This window comes from Quercus suber, unplaced genomic scaffold (assembly GCF_002906115.3).
Source record: "Quercus suber isolate HL8 unplaced genomic scaffold, Cork oak 2.0 scaffold_1045, whole genome shotgun sequence".
NCBI lineage: Eukaryota > Viridiplantae > Streptophyta > Magnoliopsida > Fagales > Fagaceae > Quercus > Quercus suber.
This window is the reverse complement of record NW_027070455.1, coordinates 40459-59450: the sequence shown is the minus strand read 5'-3', so window position 1 is coordinate 59450 and position 18992 is coordinate 40459. Positions and strand designations below refer to the sequence as shown.

The 18992-nt window shown below is 34.8% G+C and overlaps 2 protein-coding genes and 1 pseudogene across 2 annotated transcripts; 2 read left to right on the top strand and 1 right to left on the bottom strand.

Annotated features, from left to right (window-relative positions):
* The first annotated feature begins 5920 nt into the window (after positions 1–5920).
* Positions 5921–9338, top strand: LOC112000160 (probable glutathione S-transferase; annotated as a pseudogene).
* Positions 9339–11136: 1798 nt separating this feature from the next.
* LOC112000159 (probable glutathione S-transferase) lies at positions 11137–12517 on the bottom strand. Its single transcript, XM_024032267.2, has 2 exons — positions 12137–12517; positions 11137–11849 (listed from the first exon to the last, which is right to left on the bottom strand). Exons 1-2 carry the CDS (start codon positions 12452–12454, stop codon positions 11496–11498), a joined length of 672 nt encoding a protein of 223 aa, XP_023888035.1. The 5' UTR covers positions 12455–12517; the 3' UTR covers positions 11137–11495.
* A 414-nt stretch (positions 12518–12931) lies between these two features.
* LOC112020476 (probable glutathione S-transferase) lies at positions 12932–14374 on the top strand. Its single transcript, XM_065769080.1, has 2 exons — positions 12932–13277; positions 13816–14374. The coding sequence occupies exons 1-2, from the start codon at positions 12969–12971 to the stop codon at positions 14170–14172; spliced, it is 666 nt and encodes a 221-aa protein (XP_065625152.1). The 5' UTR covers positions 12932–12968; the 3' UTR covers positions 14173–14374.
* Positions 14375–18992: the final 4618 nt, after the last annotated feature.

The following is an 18992-nucleotide window of genomic DNA, read 5'->3' as shown; positions in this document are numbered from 1 at the left end:
TATGATCGGAATATACAGCACACCACTTACATATACGTGGATCCAGTAAGTGTGAAACTCACTCTTATGTGAGTTAGGGTTTTGTATAATCCAGAGATACAAAATGCCACGGTTGCCACCAACTATAATAAATAAATAAAAATGGAAAATGATTCTTTATGTTTTTTAATGATAATTTTTTGAGGCATTTAAGAAAAATGGTTTAAATAATTAATCTAATCAATAAATCTAGGGACAAAGATTATTTGCTTCAAACCAATTTAGAGGAATTTCTTCAAACTCAATACGTGAAAATTTATATTAGATTATATATGTTTATTATTTAAATAAGTCACATAACTCATTTAAAAATTCATGTGACTAAAACTACACATATAATTTAAGGGGTTTAATGGGTCTTTGGGATTTCATTTTGGTGGGGATTTAATTGCTAAGAAAGTTCAAGAAAAGAAAATGTGATCTTAATTATTTTTTCCCTCTACATATGAGAATGGAAGATTTGTGTGTTATTTATTTGGATTTTTTTATTCATTCAAATGCTAATGTGGCATTTTTAATACTAGTTAATTAAAATTTTCTTATTAGCCATGTTATCTTTAAGTGTTCTAGCTGTGTAAATCTGTCAACCACATCAGTTTTTTCCGTCATTGAGATAAAGGTAATAAAAATAAAAATAGCCCCAAAATTTAAGGACCAAAATGGTATTTTTACTTAAAAGGCAAAGTTGTAAGGATAAAAGAATTACGGAAGCAAGATACAATGTATGCAATAATTTAGTGTTAAAAGGCAATTTGTTCCCTACAAGTGCTATTTGATCCAATTGGTACTTTCTTTTCTTTCTATACCTTTTTAAAAATCTTTAGCGATGACTATGTATATAAATGTAAATTTGGTAAACAACTAAAAGCCTTGCTATTATTTTAAATTAAATTACGAATACACATGTACATGGGGGATTAAACATATTTCACTTGTGATAACCTAAATATGTGGATTTGACTAGTAACTTATATTTGGTTGTTTATTAGGAAGATCTTGGATATATGAGTGATTATGATAATCTTAATTGTGACTTAAATTTGACTTGTCCTTTAGGATATAAGCATACATGTGACTAACACTTTTCTTGAGTTGTTACACAAGTTGTGATACTCTGGATTATGTAGATTTGATTGGATAAGTGTATGTTGAGTCACACATCACACATGAGTGTTGAATAGGTCAACTTGGGATATATAAGTGATTAGGAAGGCTTCAATTATAATTTAACAAGTCCTTTTGAGTATAAACATTAAACACAGATATGTCTAACATTTTCCTTAGGTCATTACAATATTTCTTGCAATAAAATTTCACAACACTTAATTATCTTAAGTGAAGGAAAAAAAAAAAAAAAAACCAATAAGGGAAGCTTAGGGTCCGTTTAGATACCGCTGATTTTGCTAAAAACTGAAAACTGAGAACATTGTAGCAAATAATTTTGAAACGCCTGTTGATTATTTTTGGGGCCGACTACTATAGCCCAGCTGAAAGTATTTAAGCTATGCGTTTTTTTTTTCATCACTCCTCTCCCACCCTAATGCCTGTCTTCGAGAAGAGAAGTCCATGCCCACCAGAGAAATCCATGAGGAAGACAACCCAGTCCGACACCGGCGAAAATTGGGTTCCCTTTGGTGTACTCTTCCTTCCATAAACTCATTTCACCTTCTTCCAATTTCACTCCTCTCCCACCCTAACACCTCTCTCACACAAACAAGCACAATGCGTTTTCATTCTGTAGTCTATAGAAAGCCTCTCGATATCTTTCATTGTGGCTCACTCATTTCTGCAGGTAATGAGATCTGAAAGTTTTGTTTTTTATATTTTTTTTTCTTGGTTCACTTCATTTTTTTTTTTTTTGTTTACTGGTTACAATGGCGAAGTGGGTTTTGTTTGGTTTGGATTTATGGGTTTTATTAGATTGAGTTTTGGCTGAGATTTTGGTTTTTTTTTTTTTTTTTGTGTTTTATTATGCTAAATTTTTTGCTGAAGATTGGACCTAGTAGAAAGTAAATTTTAGAGATTTCGATTTAAGTTCTTGCATTTGAGGTAGTGAAGTCTGATTTGCAAGACTGAGTGACATAATATTGTGTTTTGGATATGCTGAAGAACGATATTTTTTTTTTTAAATTTTTTTATTGATCTGTATGTTTCAATGGAAAAACTTAAGGTTCATGATTCATGAAGACTTTGATTTACCTTATTGGTTGTCTTCCCCTTTATAGAGAGTTTATGCTGTGTAAGTATATGTTTACTTATGTTGAAAATGTTGAGGCATTTTCATTATAAATATTTGGCCATGTTTGTTTTACAAATGCAAATATAAAGCAGATATGGTTCCCACTAAACTCACTATTTTTTTAATCCAATATTTGGCAGTGTGCCAAGTTTCTTTATTCTGAACCCCACTTGGATTCCTCCCCCCCCCCGCCAAAACTTTCTGGCTACTTTGACAATAATTATGGACTCTGTGGAGCACAGATTGATCAGTTTCAATGTTTCAGATTGTTGCCAGGTATCATGTTTGAATTATAGTCATCAAAACACTAAGCAATGGCTAGGTGATGGGCCTACCAATTGCCTAGGTAGTTGCCAAGTTATCAATTATGTGTTTCTAGGCAACTTGATATATAAGAAAAATATAGGGCAGAAAATATTTGTTGGAAGTGTTCTGTCAAATTCGAAGATCTTGTATTTAGCCAAGACAAGAAAGAAATCTGATCGGAATTCTCAAGTAGATTTTGATATGCTTGGCCAAACAGAGTTCTTCAAGGGGGTAACTTGATCAAAACAAAAGGAAATCAAATCAGAATCTCCAGCTAGCTGAATTCTGAAGGCTCTTAGCAGATTTTGTGACATTCAATGAAGGAATTACAAGGAACACAAGGAATTGCAGAAATTACCACAAAGACTTTACCATTACAGAAGAAGATAGCCACCAAAGTGTAGCATTTGTGGGATCATGCACAACTTCATAGTACAAGATTATAAAAAAAAGGCAGGTTTGCTTATACAGAATCCAAGAGTTTAAGGGGGTCAAGAGTTTTAGAGAAATTAAATGCTACTTGGCACTTTGCAAAAAGTGAGAATATTCATTTTTTAGTTCTTGCTTCTTCCATTGTTAACTGTTGTAAAGTTGTTATTTACAACTATATGTTTTTGTTGGCTTTTATTCTGTGCCAAATTTGATTGTAATTTTGTTCAATCTTTTTGTACCCTGTATTTATTGTGAGATTTGATTGTAAGGGTTGTGATAGAGAGAGAGTGTGAAGACTCAAGCAATTGAAGACAGAAGAGTTTTCGTGGGTAGCTCGCGACTAAGCATCTTGCAAAGTGACTCATGTGACTTGCATATGCTGGAATGCGAAAAGTCAGGCTAGGATGGAGACAGCTGTGTCTCGCGAGTATCTCGCGGGTAAGGCCTTTCCACGAGACACCCACAAGACATTCTGTTCTGCCAGCTTGTCCATTCTGATACACACTTTCTGTGCCTACACTATATATACCCACATTACCCATAAATGTTAAGGAGTGCTTCTGAGAGAAAACCCTACCCAAACACCTTGAGAGTTAGAGATTGTTATACCCACAATCCTCTACACGTTTGCTTATGAAATTTCCTCAACTCCTACTTTTCAATTTCCATACTATTGAGAGGTTGATAGCCTAAATACTTACCACACCCTTTCAGAGTGTCCAGTGAAGTTTTGGTACTGCTGGGAAGTATTGGAAGAAGCCAAGGATGGTAGTTGCCACATGGAGTTTGTTGCGGGATTCGGAGAACTAGACAAGACATGGTTCCGAGAAGTCTTGTTGGAGTAGGAGCTTGGAGGGTTTAGGTACATTGGGTAGATTAGGATTGGAGGGTCTCTTGCTAACCCATGTATCCCAACTGATTGTCTAGTGAATCGATTTCCGTTTGGAGGGCAGCGGAGAGTTTTTGCCGAATTCTTCTGTTTCCTCTTCGATAACACATCGGCGTGTTATCTTGTATTTGCATCTCTCTTCCCTACTCTTTTACAATCCATTTTACTATTTTGTTGCTTTGATTATGGATTAGAGTAGCTTGTTTGTTTATCCGCTCGCTTTTACACTATTCCGCACTTAGTATTAAGTTAGTGTAAAATCAATTGAGCCGTAACTTTAATTTGGGGGTCTAAACAGCTCTTGTGTTTTCAACACATTTTCGAGCTTTCAACTGTAACTAATCAAAAGGAGAATATACTTCCTAATATGCATGCTAAAAGGAAAAAAAAAAAAAAAAACACATTCCATTTCAAAAGTTGTCTAGGAATTTTTTTTCATTTCTATGGAACATACCCCTTTCTTTCTCAATGGACTACTTGAATCCTACTGTTTAATAATCTGCTTTAGAAGCCCTCGGTTAGGGTCTAGTAAAAGTTTCTTTGCTGCTTCCTGCTTTGATATGTTTACAAGTATGGAGGCAACATGTTCAAATGGATCATCTGGTAGGTATGCAATGAAAATCTCAGACCAACATTGTGGGGTAAAAAAAGGAAATTTCAAATTTGCAAACCAAAAAAAAAAAAAAATTATAACACAAAATAAGACATTAAAGACAATAAAATTAGAACATTTTAAAACAGTAGTACTCTTTTTTTGTGAACTTCAATGAGGAAAAATCTAATATTCATGTAATCTTCAACCAGAAAGATAAGGCCCAAAAAATGAGGTTAGAAAATTTAGAATTTTTAATACTTTCTAAGATATTGCCAAGATTTAATTGGCTTAAAACAATAACCTAGTGGTCTTAGAAAAATCTAGAAAGCTTTTGTGGAAAAACCTTTATGTATTACTATGGTTATTCTCTTCAATTGTTGTGTTGTGTACCAACTAGGAGTATTACTAGTACTCAAATCTAGTACTACCACATGGAACAAAGTTTATTCATCAAAAAACATATATTCATATGAAACAACTTGAGTTGAAAAAAAAAATGTAATTAATGAGTCAATACATAATTTGGTTCAGCAAATTAGTATAATCCTAGCCACATCAAATTCAAAGAATAATGATAAACCAAATGATGGGTCAAATCCAATATTTAGCTATATTTGAGGATTTCAGATACCTAATGTTAATCAAAACCTAAAATCATCAAATGCCTAATGTTTCCTATGTTTGATTGACATCTACATTCTAATACTGAAAGGTAATACTGGTGAAACATCCAGAAAAGCCAAAAGATATGATGATATTTAACATCTAAATATGTAGCATGCCACAGAGAAACTAAATATGTGCTTATGTGAATAGGTTAATAACCAGAGAGCAAACGAAAGAGGATGAATGCCCATTGTTAATTACTACTACAATAGAAAGAGTACCGAACAGTTACATACACACCCATGGTAAGCATAGTTTCTGCCAATAAAAAAAAAAAAGAAAAAAAAAAGTGCAACAAATACATAAATCATACACACCCATGGTAAGCATAGTTTCTGCCAATAAAAAAAAAAAAGAAAAAAAAAAGTGCAACAAATACATAAAGAAAATCTGGTTACTACAACACCAAGCCTAAGCAACCCTATCGAGACAATCCCCTTTCCTTCAGAAATGAAACTGAGGGTTCATTTGCCAAACAGTTACATACACACCCATGGTAAGCATAGTTTTTGCCAATTAAAAAAAGAAAAAAGAAAAAAAAAAAGTGCAACAAGTACATAAAGAAAATCTGATTACTACAACACCAAGCCTAAGCAACCCTATCGAGACAATCCCCTTTCCTTCAAAAATGAAACTGAGGGTTCATTTGGTACTGCATCTTTAGCCACTTCAGTTGGATCTCCTTTTGATGATGTTGTGTTGCAAACATGTTCCTAGCCTCTTGGTTTCCCATGAAGAAGCAAGTGCTAAACATATGAAGGCAATCACCCAATTGCACCCCAGGAAGAGTCAACACCATGTCCATAATTGCTTGAACCTTAGCAGCTGCTGTGGAAGCAAATGGTGTACGAGTCTTACACTTCGACTTTCAACAATAACATTTGAGATGTTCTTCAAAGAGTTGGACATCTCTTGCATAACTGAACGTTTTTTTTCTTGGTTTCTTGCAAATTCTCTTAAAAAGGTTGAAAGTGCTTGCCAAGCCTTTCCCCTTATTCACTACTAGTCCTACCCTCGACAACAATGGGCCTTCAACCTCCATTGGGTCAACATTCATAGAGGGTTGACATTGGGGGTTAACAAATTCTTTGCTATCAGTGGAGTCCCTAGACCCTTCGTTGCATTCCTTTGGTATTTCACCACTCGTGCAGTATGCATTTTTCCCCATTGCAATTGTGCCATCAAACATGATTTTCATGGACTCAACATTCGATAAACCTTTTTTTTTAAAAGGTTGATGCCTTGGGACATGCTTACATGTGTAGAACTAGTAGTTAGAACATAATATAGTTGTAGACAGTTGAGTTTTTCACAATTATGTAAAGTGAACTAATCTCAAGCTTTCGGGTCCACCATTCATCACTGGCCTTAATCTTCCCAGTTACAGCATTATAACCCAACCTAGTCTCATGCTCAAAAACCTCCTTCCAAGTCTTTCACTGTTTTCTCAGATGATCCCATTTGTTTTTAAACTGCATGTGAGTCACCACTTTTCCCATTTCACCTAACTACTTAATCATTGCATCAACCCCTTCCTTTCTCAAATATCCTCCACTCCTCTTGCCGTCTAGGACTTGAGCAGTAAACAAATCACAAAAAGCTTTTAGTTCTGTTGGATCTTTCCACCTAGTTATCACTTCATTACCAGTTTCCTTTGATTTCCCCTTACCCATTTTTGCTACAACGGAATTCTATACTCATTGAGGCATTTCGACAAACAGTTTGTATGCATATCATAATCGGTTACACATGCCCACATAAAAAATGCAAATTAAATTCACGTAGTCCAAATACAACATGGCAGGAAGAGAAACCCACATATTGATGTCATGGAAAACACAAAACCACAGATTAATTTCATGGAAAACACAAAAACCACACACCAACAGATTAGAGAGTATGAGAAGTTAGACACAACTTATAGATAAATGCAGAGACCCATAGTGGCGGCAACGACGTCCCAATCAGAAAGAAGGTGGGCTCGAGCGAAGGAAGAATAGAGGGTGGGTTCGTTTGTTACTGTGTTTCCTCTATTTTGATGGTTTTTTGGAGGGTGGTGGGTAAGTGCAATTCATTTCAAAAGAGGACAGAGCATTTACGTGCATTGATTCCATCTCTGGCACATTAGTCTTCTCAAAATCAGAATGACGTAGAACTGAGGAATTAGCTGTTGGAGACGAGTTGTTTGCACTGTGTTGTTGATCCTCTGCTTCTGTGTGTGTTTCGTGGGTGATGATCATATGGGTGTAATACCAAAATGGTGCGTTCAAATGTGGGTCATGAGAACAGTACACGAACTGAAGAATTATTGAAATGATGCGTTGAGGAAAAAACAGCTACGCGTTTTGGGCATTTTTGTTCTAGCTACTGTAGCCATGGGTCCCACGGACTAAAAATGTGAAACTTTGGAAATGCGTGAAACGCTGTATCCAAACGTTACCTAAAACACACAGCTCTAATTGCTCTTATAAAAAACAAAAAAACAAAAAATCACACACACAAAACTCTAAGTGTCGCTGAGATGCCATGCCAACAACATTTCTTTGCGCCTTTTGAAAGAGACTAACATTTATGGTTTCACTATGATCAGGAATGTTTTCTGTGATTACAGGAACTTCCTTTAAATTTTCCTTGCATATATACAAGCAAGGTAATGCATGGCCAATATGCAAATTCTACAAATGCTATGTCTACTCAATAGTGGTTCTAGGAAGTTTTCCAAGGATATTCATTTAAGAAACTTATTAAATTATACTAAATTTAATTTAAAAAATAACTTGAATATATCAACATCAAAAAGAAAAAACATGCAAATATATAAAGTTTTACAATTTCCCTCTACCAACAAAAAGAAAAGGCAAAAAGGGACTAATAAGCTTTTTGTTAAACAAGTTAAGAATTTGAATAATTACATGTTCTTATTTTTTGTTTTGAATGAGCTTTTTGTTGTATATTTTGTTAATTTGTTGTTGTTTGGACTATTTTTACTGTTATTTGGGCTATTTTTTAGAGTTGTACTAGAGACACAACAAATTGTTGCAACAGCTGAGGTGTCAGTCTCTCATAAAAAAAAAAAAAAAAAAAAAATAAAATATTAGACTTAGACCTATCACAATTAAAAACAAGATTGCTATGAAAATGTTATGAGATTTTGTTGTTTATAGAATTTCTCTAATTAAGGGTTAAGGATTATGTTAGGGAGGTCAAGATTATTTTTGGTGAACCAAAATTCTTGGAATTCCCAACAAAAGTTCTATGCTTCTACAGTATAATCCGTGCACAAGAAAATCCCAGTACTTGTTCATGGTGGAAAACCAATTTGCGAGTCCATGATCATCGTTGAATATATTGAACAGACATGGCCACAGAATCCCTTGCTACCTAGTGACCCTTATGAGAGAGCCAAGGCTTGATTTTGGGTTAAATTTGTTGAAGAGAAGGTTTTTATTTTTATTTTTTTTATTATTATTTTTTATCTTCTATTTATAAATACTCAATAGGAAAATTAGAATCTCTTATTCATATAACATTCCCTTTTTGATAATTTGATAGTTGGGAATAAGAGAACTTGAACCTTAAACATTTTTGTTGAAACAACAAGAAGTACTAGTTGAGCTATCTGACTTTTGGCACATGTATTCCATTCCCGAAAAATGATTAAATCTTTTACATTAGCAACCAGTCTAAAAATAATGGCACTAGAATTAAAATTAAGTTATTAGAAAGATAAAATTCATTACCTAAGAAAAAAACCACACCAAGTTTCATATAATTAACCAACTTAATACTAAATAAGTCTTAATTTTGATAGGCTCTTCCAATTTGGTCATTCTTCAAATTTAGGGGTGAAGAGCAAAAGAAGGCACTGAAGGATTATTTGGAAATACTGAAAATTGTGGAAGAGCATGGGTGAGAGGAAATTTTTCGGGGGAAACAGAATTGGTATAGTGGACATAGCATTTGGAATTAATGTTGCTCACTGGCTTGGAGTCTTGGAAGAAATACTTGAAGTGAAAGTGCTTGAAGCTCATGCATTGCCCCGCTTGCATGCATGGAAAGAGAATTTCGAGGAAGCTCCTGCTATTAAAGAAAATCTTTCTAATCGTGATGAGATGTTGGTGTATTTCAAGAAGAAGCGTTGTTTGTATGAAGAATCAAATAAATATATGTAGTAGTCGCTTATGCCATGCATGAGACAAATTGGCAAAACGATGACAGTCGTAAGTGATAATTATTTCATACAAATAAACCATCCCTTTTTGATTTGTGGATAATTATTAGCTGAAAATAACTACCACCTACTGCCTACTAAAGAAGGTTGAAGTCTACAAGCAGAGCATCTCCAACAATCATCTATCAAGAGTGACCAATCCAGGTCCGTAGGGATGGAAATCCCCCAGCATGGCATGTTTGTAGGGATGTCTTTGCCCCTCGCGTGACTGTCTAGGAGTAGGACTAGTAGACAACTAAGCTTCTTGTAATCTTGTACTTTGATCTTTGTTAAATTCAGTTTGTTATTATATTCTATTATAATCAAGTGACATTGTATTTATGTTAATATATTATCAAGTGAGTTGTATTGTTTAATATATTTTATGATTGATCATTTGTGCACTTGATTTGATTTATTTCTCTCCGTCTCATCGGTTACTTGTGCATGTTTTAGTCCTATTAAGTTAGGCAATTACCGAACCCAACACTTTTTGAGAAAAGTCTTGCCTCACTTTGTAAAAACAAAAAAATCAATGCGAGTGGCATAAAAATTGGGTTTCCACTCCAAACAGGCGTATAGAAATTTTGTCAGCATCGCAATGAAACTTAGATCAAATGTGTTTTAAGCCCTTTTTGTCTTTTCCTTGGATAAGGATATGATAGATGAATAAGAGATTCCAACACAAAGACACACTACAACTCTACTCAAAAGTTATAGTAAAACAAGTTGAAAATATTATCTATATATATTAATATATTATAAAACCGAAACTTTTGACTTTCTGTTGACTTCATAATATATTGACACATAAATTTGCGTTAGCATATAGTGTTGTACAACTTGGGTTAATGTTTTGACAATTTAAATTTTCTTTTTTCTTTTTTCTTTTTTATAAAAAGATTTCCATTATTTTATGTGTCACTCACTAGAGACTAGAGTGAGTTTCAAAACAAAAGAAAGACTAAAAACTGTGTAATGTTTTGATAAGTGTGTGTATACTTCTGTACAACTTGCGTTAATGTTCTGACAATTTAAATTTTCTTTTTCTTTTTCTTTTTTTATGTAAAAAAAAATTCTATTAATTTATATGTGTCACTCACTAGAGACTGGAGTGAGTTTCAAAACAAAAGAAATACTAAAAACTGTGTAATGCTTTGATAAGTGTGTGTATACTGTTGTACAACTTGCGTTAAAGTTTTGACAATTTAAATTTTCTTTTTCTTTTTTTATGTAAAAAAAAAAAATCTATTATTTTATATGTGTCACTCACTAGAGACTAGAGTGTGTTTTATTATTATTATTATTTACTAAATCTAGGGACTAGAGTGCGTATGATATTTTGTTTACAGCTTGCAATCTTTAAATTTTGTAAAATTTAATTAAGCACAGTACACTCATATGTTTACCTTTTGGTTTCTCATGGTGTATATATGATATGCTTTACTTGATACATTATGGATACTGAAAATGGGTGTTCATCCCCAAAAAAAAGAAAAAAGAGTACTGAAAATGGGCTTTCAAGCTTTCATCTTTTCCATTGTGGGGGTGGCTGCTAGGACATATGCCAAACATGTATGTCATCCACTTGATGACCACAAAAAAGTTTCCATGTAGATCACTTTGCATTCTTGAAATTTTTACTCCAACATGATTATACAAAGAACAAATTTTATGGTCACAAAAATTCACTTTGACCTGAGGTTAAAAAATCTGTAGCTAAGGTGTTGTAAGTTACGAAAAATATACCAATAATTGTCAGGGTTTATTCATAAATTCCATATGGCAATGCCACAATAACATATAACTATTAAAAATTCTGGTATAGAATTCCATTGAAGGTTGAAGATAGCACAATATTGACCATATATGATAATTTCATATAATGATAATCTCTTAATACTATCACACACACACACAAAAAAGCATAAAAATATAATATAATATATTTTTAAATCTCATACTCTTTAGCTTTTCTATGTATTGCACAGGTTAGCTACTAGTTATTAGAAAAACTAAAACTGGAAAAAAAAATTAAAAAAAAAAAACACACACATAGGAGAAGCTTAAAACTTAAAAAGTTAAAAACACATTTGAAGTCATCTCTATTCTCTAAGCGTCACTGAGATGCCATCAACATTTCTCTGCGCCACTTGAAATAGACTAACATTTCACCATGATCAGGAAGGTTTTCTTTGATTACAGGAACTTCCTTTAAATTCTTTTTCCATGCATGCAAGTGAGGGAATGCATTGGCATCGAGCAATTTCACTCCAACTATTTCTTCAATGAATTCCAACCAGTAAGCAAATTCTACAAAGGCTATGTCTACTATACCAATTTTGTCTCCGCCAAAGAATTTCTTCTCACCTAGGCCACGTTCTTCCACAATTTTCACAATTTCCAAGCTCTCCTTAAGGGCCTTCTCTTGCTCCTCGCCAATGGATCGGAATAATAACCAAAATGGAGAATCCTATCAAATATTAAAAAGTAATCAGTACCAAGTTGGTTTAATTTTTATGAAACTTGATTTCGTTTTTCTTCAGTAATGCCTTTTAATTTTTTTCAGTTTATCTTTCTAATTAATTACACACATCTCCATTTTTAAGCTTGCCAAACTAACGGTTGCAACACCCAGTATTACTCAGAAAATATAAATTTGTCATTCTCTAAATTAATTATTGAAGATCAAACATTTAACAAAGATTAATATCTGTGTGCATACATACATACAAAAGATAGTGAAAAACAGATAGGTACCTTGTCTGTGTTGTCATCAGCAAATTTAACCCAAAACCGAGCCATGGCTCTCTCATAAGGGTTATTGGGCAGCAATGGATTCTGTGGCCATGTCTGTTCAATATATTCAACGATAATCATGGACTCGCAAATTGGTTTGCCACCGTGAACAAGTACTGGGACTTTCTTGTGCACAGGATTGTACTGTAGAAGCAGAGGACCTTTGTTAAAAAGATCTTCTTCAATGTATTCATATGATATTCCCTTTAGTTTCAGAGCCCATATCACTCTATAAACATATGGACTGCTCCATCTTCCATGTAGCTTCACCTCAGCCATGCTTGAGAGAGCAATGTGAGAGGGCTTAATTACCTAACAGACTCAACTTATAGTGGCTCTATTGCTCACGAGGTGTTCCACCCGATTTTGCTTGGGTAGCAAGCTTTTAGTGGATTAATCAATTACAAAAATTTAGAAAAAAAAAAAAAAGTAATTTCGATTAAAAAATTAATTAGTCCTCATTGTCGACACAGACTGTTGACTTGTTCAATGCAATTGGCGTCATTCATGATCATAATGCATCTTAGTCAATTGGATGCCCCATACTTCAACGACAAAGACGGGCCTTTGTCAAATTTAATTGATTGAGATGCATCACGAATGACGGAGATTGCATTGAATAGCTTATGCTTACTGCCCAAGCATGTGAAGACTAATGAATTTTTTAATGGAGATTGTAATTGTTTAATCATGCCAAAGCTTGGGCTTGTTGCACAAGCAAGATGTGGACTACATTGGCCACTATAAAATTGACATGGTTGGGTAATCAAGCTCTCACATTGCACTCTCAAACATGGCTGAGGTGAAGCTACATGGAAGATGGTATAGTCCATTTCCTTACAGAGTGATATGGGCTTTGAAACTAAAGGGTATATCATATGAATACATTGAAGAAGATCTGTCCAACAAAAGTCCTCTGCTTCTGCAGTATAATCCTGTGCACAAGAAAATCCCGGTACTTGTTCACAGTGGAAAACCAATTTGCGAGTCCATGATAATCATTGAATATATTGAAGAGAAATGGCCACAGACTCCCTTGCTGCCAAGTGACCCTTATGAGAGAGCCAAGGCTCGATTTTGGGTTAAATTTGTTGAAGATAAGGTATAATCTGTTTTTTCACCTTTTGTTTTGCATTTCATAATTCATTCTCCTCTGTTTCATCTATTGGGTTATTTTATAGTATACTATATTTATATTTCGAGTGTTACTGTTTGCTGCATACGTAGTGAGCTGAAATATGCTTACGCTGAAATGCATAGTGTCAATATGGTTACTTCATTTCTTGTTTGTCCTTGTTTGCACATTTTCTTGTTATACTATTATATATTATATTCTCATGTGTCCCTCAAAATGTTATGGTTTTCACGAAAGAATTAGTACCAATTTCTAAAACAAAAGTGGGTATCTTGTTCCCATTTTTAATGTCCATCATCTGTAAACACTTAAAAGGATAATATATATTAAATAGGAGTCTCATACACGCGACTGATTCCCGGTGCATAAAATAATTGTTCCTAATTTTATACCTAAGAAATAGTTGTCCCTTAAAAATTCACATTATTACCTAAGAAATAATCAAACCAAGTTTCATTTAATTAAAACAACTTAACATTGATCATTACATCTTAAATTTTGATAGGCTCCTGCAATTTGGCCACTATACCGATCCACTGGCGAGGAACAAAAGAAGGTCCTGAAGGACAGTTTGGAAATGCTGAAAATTGTGGAAGATCAGGGTCTAGGTGAGAAGAAATTTTTCGGTGGAGATACCATTGGTATAGTGGACATAGCATTTGGAGTGCTTGCTCACTGGTTTGGAGTCTTTGAGGAAGTAGTTGAAGTGAAAGTGCTTGAAGCCCATGCATTTCCTCGCTTGCATGCATGGAAAAAGAATTTTGAGGAAGTTCCTGTAATCAAAGAAAATCTTCCTGATCGTGGTAAAATGTTAGACTATTTCAAGAAGAGGCGCATGGAAATTTTGTCTGCATCTCAGTGAAACTTAAGATCAAATGTGTTTTGAGCCCCTCTTGTCTTTGTCATTAAAGTTTAAAGCTTATTTGATATGGAAGTGTATTATGTTCGTATTGATCAGCCTCTTTTATGGTTCGGTGTGGGTCTGTACAGTTATTTGGAACAATAAAGATCGAGAGGCTGTTTTTTTTTTTTAATCAATAAAGAGAGGCTGTTGGTTGTTTACATTTTTATAGTTGTCATTAACTTATTCTTAAAGAAAATATGAAAATATGTCACTAACAAATCTATGTAGCTTTAGTTTCAGAGCCCATATCACTCTATAAATATATGGACTACTCCATCTTCCAGGTAGCTTTACCTGAGCCATGCTTAAGCTTGACAGGGCAATGTGAGAGCTTAATTAATTACCTGCCAAACTCAATTTATAGTGGCTCCATTGCACATTAGTGTGATTAAAAAACATTAGTACAACAAAAAAGAAAAAAGAAAAAACAATATCCTCGATTTAATGATTCCTTAGTCCTCATTGGTTGAAAAGGTTGTTTAATTGTTCAATGCAATCCGCGTCGTTTATGATGCATATCTCTGATCTCAGGCAATTGGGATGCACCAGCTTATTTGCTTGGCCTTCAACGACAAAGAAGGGCCTTTGTCAAATCAAATTGATTGAGCTACTAATTAATTTTTTAATCGAGATTGTAATATATTGTTTAGTCATGCCAAAGTAGAGTTTGCACTACTATCAGAAAACAGAGGAAACTTCTAGAGAAAAGTTCTATATTCCATTCAATTCAATACGGAGATACAATCATGTAGGGGTGTAGCTAGAAATTTTAGTTTGGGGGCCGAATTACATATTCTTACATAAATACATTTGCATAGCTACATTTTTATCTCCTAACATTAATGGCTTGTTTGGAAGTTTAGAGAGGGAGGAGAGTAGAGGGGAGGGGAGTAGTGGGGAGGAGAGTAGAGGAAAATGATTCCCCTCCACCTTGTTTGGATGTTTTTAAAATTAGTAAGGGGAAATGGAGTAATTAGCCCTTCCCCTTGTGTAATTTTGTTAATATAATAAGGGTAAATTAGGTAATTTACTTGGTCAATAGTTTATGTACTCTACTCTCCCTCCAAATCTCTCCAATTTGGGGGAATTAAAAATGGGGGGCTAGAGGGAGTTGAAACCCCTCCAAACCCCTCCCCTCCTTCCTTAAAAAACTTCCAAACAAGGTAATTAGATTGCTCTCCCTCCCTCTACTCTACTCCCCCTCCTTTTTTAAACATCCAAACAGGCCATAAATTATCCTCTATTTTTTTTTTTCATTCAACATTTTTAGTCTAAATCAAGCACTGAAAAACAATTAGAAACTTAACAAGAAAAAATTGCTTTTTAAGTATTGTTACTCCCTAACATCACATTTTCTCAGTGTAGTTTTTTTTTTTTTTTTTTTTTTTTTTTTTTTTTTTTTTTTTTTTTTTTTTTTTTTTTTTNCCTCTACAATTAGTTTGAGCCTTAAAAAAAATAATTTTCTACCATTCAATAGAAGCTATGGTTGAACAAAGGACAAATTAAAAACATGCTTAACTATGTTTTACCAGTTCCCAAGAGTTCTGTGGTTCAACTGACATTTCTTAATAGTTTCAATAGAGAGATCTAACGCTCAAATCCACTATCTCCTATTATAACTATCAAATTATCAAAATAAATAAACAAATAAAAATGTTCTACCCTTTTAAAAATGAAAGGTTTATACTAAGATTACGTTTGACATTGGCTTAAAAAGGCAGTATTTTTTACTATTTAACTTATTTTTGCTACTATTTAACTTATTTTTGCTACTATTTATAGGTCTCACTGCATTTTTTAGTACTATTTATAGATTTTATTGTACTATTTCAGCTATTATTCATAGGTCTCATTGCATTTTTTAGTACTATTCATAGATTTTATTGTACTATTTCAGCTACTTTTCAACTTTATTTATAGTACTTTCAGTAAAAAAATTTCAGATTCAGCTAAATAAGTTATTCCCAAACAGGCTTTCAAGACTAAATCCCAAAGCTTTGTAATCCACAATGCCATTTTCCTAAATCTCCAACCCAATTATTTTTGTCAATTAGTGATTAGATAAAGCAATATTTTATTTTTGGGCCTTTATAGTCTATTACAGTTCATTTAGCATTTAGGCCTTTGCACATTGATGTGGCATGTGGGCTTTCTTTTTTGGGTCCTCGTTTTTTAATCCATAAAACTGGTAATAACTAGCTATTTGGGCAATTTTATTATCTAGATCTCGATCTTAATCCAATCCTATAAACTTATAATTGTTAATATGATCTGAGTTGTTTAAGCGATTCCAATAGTAAAAGTGTAAGATTTTACAATGATTTTAATAATCATGTTTTTCCCATCAAACCAACAGTCATTGCCTAATAGGCTCTAATTTGTATACCTCGAAGTCCAATCAAAACCTGCTGTCTCATACAATCATGATTAGTAGCACTAATAGGCCCTAATTAAGCTTTTGTCTCTTTCTTTCTCAATCTTGATATCATGTTCCCAAGGATTCACAAATTTACAAAAAGTTCTAGGGACATCAAAAAATTTCAGAAGGATTTTCTTATAACTATTGTTATGGCATGTTGTAATAATAATAATAATAATAATAATAATAATAATAATAATAATAATTGTGGGGGGAAAAACCCCAGAGCTACTTAATGGGCCCAGGACACCCTGTTAAGGAATATTATATTTCTGAGGAGTAATAGGTGGTTGGGGCGGCCCATCTGAAGCAGGAAGCCCAGAAGTAAAGGGGGAGTACCGTCCGAAGAGGTCACTACTGGTCCGAAGACGTCTTACTCCTCAGCCACAAATAGCCTTGATCAAACAAACGTGTGGAAGGTCCGAATAATCTTCCTAACAATCCCAATGATAATGATAAGTTTTGGGTGGATCCGGAAATGATCAGAACTAAAAAAATATCTAAAGGAAAAGCTGCTACCACCGTATTTAATGCACTGCAACAGCTTTTCTGACCGCATTTATGTGGAGAAGACCCCTGAACAGTGTAACCTCGGCTACCGCCACTCACAAAGATCTAAAGTAGACACATGACGTGACATGCACTTGAGTAGATACATAGATGAAGAATAGGTGGATGATGGAGATGATAGGAGAGGATGCTATATAAAGAAGAAGGGTTCTTGATAATAGGGGGGAAGGGAGAGAAAAAAGAAAGAAAGAAAAGCTTTACTGTAACTCTGAATGTTGCAATCACTGTTCACTTAATAAAACATCTCTTCGGACATTCATTCATGGAGTTGTTCAAGCATTATTTCATGTTATCATCATTGCAATTAACCTAGCCAACCATTGTTTACTTCATAACCAGCCTAGCTCTTTCCCCCACTCTCTACAAATTTATTGTCCTGGGTTCGCTGGGCCTTCAACCCATATCTTTTGGGCTTGGGCTATAAAAACAGACCCTACAATTGGCGCCGTCTGTGGGAAGAGCTTGTGCAGGGGTGAAGACAACAGTAGGTGATGGCTGGACACAGTCAACAAGAAGCGGAGTCTAAGGTATCTCAGTACGTTGACCCTTTTCTTAACCTGGAGCGAAGACAAGACCGCGAGGGTAGCGTGCACACCGTGCCCTCTGGTCAGAACCAATCACATGGGGGGAGTCACATGTCCCATGCAGAGAAGAACCGAGATTTGCAGCGGGAGATTGAAAAGCTAAAAAGGGAGTTATGCTATGCAAAGAGGAAACAGGCTCCCTCGTACTCTGATGAGGACCCTGATGACGAGCCGGACGTCATTTATCAACATAAATCCAGGACACCAGCCAGCGAGTCCTATACCTATGAAGAAGAATCTCATTGCAAGGGGTAACGCAAAAGTCCATCACATGGAGACGTGAGAAACGACGCCATGAGCAGGGCTTTAAACCATATTTCTAGGTCACCCTTCACGCGCAGGATTGAAGAGGCGAGACTTCCTCGGCGTTTTAATCAACCAACGTTCACCATCTACAACGGTAAAACAGACCCCGTGGAACATGTGAGTCATTTTAACCAGTGGATGGCTGTCTACTCCAGGGACGAAGCGCTGATGTGTAAGGTCTTCCCTTCCAGTCTTGGGCCAGTTGCCATGAGGTGGTTCAATAGGCTGAACCCAAATTCCATCAGCTCTTTCAAAGAGCTCACCCAAGCTTTTGGTTCACAATTTGTCACCTGCCGAAGAGTAGCCCGACCTTTGTCTTCTCTACTGTCTTTGAGCATGCAGGAAGGAGAGACACTAATGTGGCGTTTGGTACAGGGTAATGTTATAGGATTCATGGGAATGTTTAAAGATTCTCATGTTTGGTTGCAAATCATGCTAGGGAATCAGATGCCAGGGGAATCCTTAAACCCCTCTCAGTAGGAATGTGGATTCCCTTTAAAACAGGTGGGAATCTAGATTCCCAAGCTTAAAGGAAATTGTATTTTTTATAAATTGACAATTTTAACCCTTTTTTTTAAATGACTTGGTAGTTCACATTCAAATCTAAGGATAGAATGGGAAAAATAAATAATTTATTTAAGATTCTTAGGAATAAACCAAACATAGGAATAGCTACATTCTTGAAAGAAGACAAAAAACACGCAGCAGAACGAAACAGAACTAATTTGCTATGGTAGAAACGGCGTGGGAATGAAAGAAGACAAAAACAGAAAGGTCGAAGCACCACCAACATGTACCCAGCCAATACAACGGAGGTGGGCCCACAGTCAAAGGGATTCAAAGGGCGTGGTTTAGTGGTGGGAGGAAAAAGGGGTCTATTTTTGGTTTCCTACCATGAC